Source organism: Oncorhynchus mykiss, chromosome 23 (genome assembly GCF_057628025.1).
Source record: "Oncorhynchus mykiss isolate SJ-2025 chromosome 23, ASM5762802v1, whole genome shotgun sequence".
NCBI lineage: Eukaryota > Metazoa > Chordata > Actinopteri > Salmoniformes > Salmonidae > Oncorhynchus > Oncorhynchus mykiss.
In genome coordinates, this window is record NC_143044.1 from 62,501,501 (window position 1) to 62,507,500 (window position 6,000).

The 6,000-nt window shown below is 40.9% G+C and overlaps 1 protein-coding gene across 1 annotated transcript in view; it reads left to right on the forward strand.

Annotated features, from left to right (window-relative positions):
• The window catches only part of ryr2a (ryanodine receptor 2a (cardiac)), a 368,722-nt gene that overhangs the window by 344,904 nt on the left and 17,818 nt on the right, over positions 1 to 6,000 (forward strand). Inside the window, exons 94-95 of the mRNA XM_090217873.1 lie at positions 649 to 709; positions 1,415 to 1,561. Of these exons, the coding sequence (XP_090073999.1) occupies positions 649 to 709; positions 1,415 to 1,561 (208 nt within the window). The remainder of the gene's footprint in view (positions 1 to 648; positions 710 to 1,414; positions 1,562 to 6,000) is intronic.

A 6,000-nucleotide genomic window follows, 5' to 3' on the forward strand; every position in this document is an offset into this window, starting at 1 on the left:
GTTTCAGTTGGAAGATGGTTGTAATGACCAATCACTGTACAGGATGGTGGCAACATGACCAATCACTGTACAGGATGGTGGCAACATGACCAATCACTGTACAGGATGGTGGCAACATGACCAATCACTGTACAGGATGGTGGCAGCATTACCAGCAGCATGACCAATCACTGTACAGGATGGTAGCAACATGACCAATCACTGTACAGGCTGGTGGCAACATGACCAATCACTCTACAGGATTGGGTCAGCATGACCAATCACTGTACAGGATGGTGGCAAAATGACCAATCACTGTACAGGATGGTGGCAACATGACCAATCACTGTACAGGATGGTGGCAAAATGACCAATCACTGTACAGGATTGGTGGCAAAATGACCAATCACTGTACAGGATGGTGGCAACATGACCAATCACTGTACAGGATTGGTGGCAACATGACCAATCACTGTACAGGATGGTGGCAACATGACCAATCACTGTACAGGATGGTGGCAACATGACCAATCACTGTACAGGATGGTGGCAACATGACCAATCACTGTACAGGATGGTGGCAGCAGGAGGCCTGATCGATGACAAATACACCCCAACATGAATTGTGTTGATGTTGTGTTCTCTCTTGTCTCCCCTGGTCTGTTACAGATTAAACTCTGTTGATGTCAAGTACCAGATCTGGAAACTAGGAGTCGTCTTCACAGACAATGTAAATAAAGACTTATTTCATCCTGCTAAGTAACTTCAACTTTTTATTTAATATACAATAATACATTTTATATGCCATTTAGCAGACATTATTTCTAACTCTTCATCTTCTTCTTCATCTTCTTCCTCTTTGTCTTCTTCTTCGTCTTCTTCTTCTTCTTCTTCTTCTTCTTCTTCTTTGTCTTCTTCTTCTTCTTCTTCTTTGTCTTCTTCTTCTTCTTCGTCTTCTTCTTCTTCTTCTTCGTCTTCTTTGTCTTCTTCTTCTTCTTCATCTTCTTCTTCTTCGTCTTCTTTGTCTTCTTCTTTTTCTTCGTCTTCTTCTTCGTCTTCTTTGTCTTCTTCTTCTTCTTCGTCTTCTTCTTCTTCGTCTTCTTTGTCTTCTTCTTCATCTTCTTCTTCGTCTTCTTTGTCTTCTTCTTCTTCTTCGTCTTCTTCTTCTTTGTCTTCTTTGTCTTCTTCTTCTTTGTCTTCTTCTTCTTCTTTGTCTTCTTCTTCTTCTTCTTCTTTGTCTTCTTCTTCTTCTTTGTCTTCTTCTTCGTCTTCTTCTTCTTCTTCTTTGTCTTCTTCTTCTTCTTTGTCTTCTTCTTCTTCTTTGTCTTCTTCTTCTTCTTCTTCTTTGTCTTCTTCTTCTTCTTTGTCTTCTTCTTCTTCGTCTTCTTCTTCTTCTTCTTCTTCTTCTTCTTCTTCTTCTACCTGACCCCTGCAGTCATTCCTGTACCTGGCTTGGTATATGACCATGTCCATCCTGGGTCACTACAACAACTTCTTCTTCGCTGCTCATCTCCTGGACATCGCCATGGGCTTCAAGACCCTCCGCACCATTCTGTCTTCTGTCACGCACAACGGCAAACAGGTACTGGTGTCTGCTCTGGGCTTTATCACTGTGTCTGGGCTTTATCACTGTGTCTGGGCTTTATCACTGTGTCTGCTCTGGGCTTTATCACTGTGTCTGTGCTGTATCACTGTGTCTGGGCTTTATCACTGTGTCTGGGCTTTATCACTGTGTCTGGGCTTTATCACTGTGTCTGGGCTGTATCACTGTGTCTGGGCTTTATCACTGTGTCTGGGCTTTATCACTGTGTCTGGGCTTTATCACTGTGTCTGGGCTTTATCACTGTGTCTGGGCTTTATCACTGTGTCTGGGCTGTATCACTGTGTCTGGGCTTACTTAGTATTCTACAAACCACTGTCTAAAGATACAATATGTTACTGTAGGTACATTCACAATATATTACTGTAGATACATACAGTGTCTAAAGATACAATATGTTACAGTAACTAATTCACAATAAATTACTGTAGATACATACAGTGTCTAAAGATACAATATGTTACTGTAACTAATTCACAATATATTACTGTAGATACATACAGTGTCTAAAGATACAATATATTACTGTAGATACATACACAATATATTACTGTAGATATGTACAGTGTCTAAAGATACAATATATTACTGTGGATACATACAGTGTCTAAATATACAATATATTACTGTAGATACATACAGTGTTTAAAGATACAATATATTACTGTAGGTTGTTGTTTCGGCTCTGTACTCCAACACTCTGAGGGTATGTGTCACGCCCTGACCTGAGATATCTCTGTTTTCTTGATATTTTGGTTAGGTCAGGGTGTGACTAGGGTGGGTACGCTAGTTTTTGTATTGTCTAGGGGGTTTTGTATGTCTAGGGGTTTTTCGTAGGTCTAGTGGGTTTTGTATGTCTAGGGGTTTTTCGTAGGTCTAGGTGATTTGTGTGTGTATTGGTGGCCTGATATGGTTCCCAATCAGAGACAGCTGTTTATCGTCCCACATTTTAGGGAACCAATAGTATTTGATCAAATTCACTTGGATGCATCTGCAGTTTGTTTTGGTTGGTTCAGATGGTGTGGTGCCCAATATAAATGAATGCTAATGTATCGTGTCATTTTGGAGTCACTTTGATTCTAAATGAGATTAGAATGTGTTTCTGAACACTTCTACATTAATGTGGATGCTACCATGGTTACGGATAGTCCTGAATGAAATTGTGAATAATAATACTCACAAGACAGGCTAAGGTCTCACCGTCACCATTAAGAAGGTTAGCATTAAAACAGGCTAACCTCTCACCGTTACCATTAAGGAGGTTAGCATTAAAACAGGCTAATTATCCAGGTGTTGACATTAGTTACAGATATAAATGCAATGTGTTTCTGTATGGAAGAATGGTCTAATACCCCTCCCAATGTGTTTCTGTATGGAGGAATGGTCTAATACCCCTCCCAATGTGTTTCTGTATGGAGGAATGGTCTAATACCCCTCCCAATGTGTTTCTGTATAGAGGAATGGTCTAATACCCCTCCCAATGTGTTTCTGTATGGAGGAATGGTCTAATACCCCTCCCAATGTGTTTCTGTATGGAGGAATGGTCTAATACCCCTCCCAATGTGTTTCTGTATGGAGGAATGGTCTAATACCCCTCCCAATGTGTTTCTGTATGGAGGAATGGTCTAATACCCCTCCCAATGTGTTTCTGTATGGAGGAATGGTCTAATAACCCTCCCAATGTGTTTCTGTATGGAGGAATGGTCTAATACCCCTCCCAATGTGTTTCTGTATGGAGGAATGTTCTAATACCCCTCCCAATGTGTTTCTGTATGGAGGAATGGTCTAATACCCCTCCCAATGTGTTTCTGTATGGAGGAATGGTCTAATACCCCTCCCAATGTGTTTCTGTAGGGAGGAATGGTCTAATACCCCTCCCAATGTGTTTCTGTATGGAGGAATGGTCTAATACCCCTCCCAATGTGTTTCTGTATGGAGGAATGGTCTAATACCCCTCCCAATGTGTTTCTGTATGGAGGAATGGTCTAATACCCCTCCCAATGTGTTTCTGTATGGAGGAATGGTCTAATACCCCTCCCAATGTGTTTCTGTATGGAAGAATGGTCTAATACCCCTCCCAATGTGTTTCTGTATGGAGGAATGGTCTAATACCCCTCCCAATGTGTTTCTGTATGGAGGAATGGTCTAATACCCCTCCCAATGTGTTTCTGTATGGAGGAATGGTCTAATACCCCTCCCAATGTGTTTCTGTATGGAGGAATGGTCCAATGTGTTCGACAACATAAGGCTCAGTGCCGTCGTCCTCGTAAGGTATTGAAAACAGGGGTGACATTCATTTTGACCCCTACTATTTACCCTAACCCTACTATTTACCCTAACCCTACTATTTACCCTAACCCTACTATTTACCCTAACCCTACTATTTACCCTAACCCTACTATTTACCCTAACCCTACTATTTACCCTAACCCTACTATTTACCCTAACCCTACTATTTACCATAACCCTAACCCTACTATTTACCCTAACCCTACTATTTACCCTAACCCTACTATTTACCCTAACCCTACTATTTACCCTAACCCTACTATTTACCCTAACCCTACTATTTACCCTAACCCTACTATTTACCCTGACCCTACTATTTACCCTAACCCTACTATTTACCCTAACCCTACTATTTACCCTAACCCTACTATTTACCCTAACCCTACTATTTACCCTAACCCTAACCCTACTATTTACCCTAACCCTACTATTTACCCTAACCCTACTATTTACCCTAACCCTAACCCTACTATTTACCCTAACCCTAACCCTACTATTTACCCTAACCCTAACCCTACTATTTACCCTAACCCTAACCCTACTATTTACCCTGACCCTACTATTTACCCTAACCCTACTATTTACCCTAACCCTACTATTTACCCTAACCCTAACCCTACTATTTACCCTAACCCTAACCCTACTATTTACCCTAACCCTACTATTTACCCTAACCCTACTATTTACCCTAACCCTACTATTTACCCTGACCCTACTATTTACCCTAACCCTACTATTTACCCTGACCCTACTATTTACCCTAACCCTACTATTTACCCTAACCCTGCTATTTACCCTAACCCTACTATTTACCCTGACCCTACTATTTACCCTAACCCTACTATTTACCCTAACCCTACTATTTACCCTGACCCTACTATTTACCCTAACCCTACTATTTACCCTAACCCTACTATTTACCCTAACCCTACTATTTACCCTAACCCTACTATTTACCCTAACCCTACTATTTACCCTAACCCTACTATTTACCCTGACCCTACTATTTACCCTAACCCTACTATTTACCCTAACCCTACTATTTACCCTAACCCTACTATTTACCCTAACCCTACTATTTACCCTAACCCTACTATTTACCCTAACCCTAACCCTAACCCTACTATTTACCCTAACCCTAACCCTACTATTTACCCTAACCCTACTATTTACCCTAACCCTAACCCTACTATTTACCCTAACCCTACCATTTACCCTAACCCTAACCCTACTATTTACCCTAACCCTAACCCTACTATTTACCCTAACCCTACTATTTACCCTAACCCTACTATTTACCCTAACCCTACTATTTACCCTAACCCTACTATTTACCCTAACCCTACTATTTACCCTGACCCTACTATTTACCCTAACCCTACTATTTACCCTAACCCTAACCCTAACCCTACTATTTACCTTAACCCTACTATTTACCCTAACCCTACTATTTACCCTAACCCTAATATTTACCCTAACCCTAACCCTAACCCTACTATTTACCCTGACCCTACTATTTACCCTGATCCTACTATTTACCCTAACCCTACTATTTACCCTAACCCTACTATTTACCCTAACCCTACTATTTACCCTAACCCTACTATTTACCCTAACCCTACTATTTACCCTAACCCTACTATTTACCCTAACCCTAACCCTAACCCTACTATTTACCCTAACCCTACTATTTACCCTAACCCTACTATTTACCCTAACCCTACTATTTACCCTAACCCTACTATTTACCCTAACCCTACTATTTACCCTAACCCTACTATTTACCCTAACCCTAACCCTACTATTTACCCTAACCCTACTATTTACCCTAACCCTACTATTTACCCTAACCCTACTATTTACCCTAACCCTACTATTTACCCTAACCCTACTATTTACCCTGACCCTACTATTTACCCTAACGCTACTATTTACCCTAACCCTACTATTTACCCTAACCCTACTATTTACCCTAACCCTACTATTTACCCTAACCCTACTATTTACCCTAACCCTACTATTTACCCTAACCCTACTATTTACCCTAACCCTACTATTTACCCTAACCCTACTATTTACCCTGACCCTACTATTTACCCTAACCCTACTATTTACCCTAACCCTGCTATTTA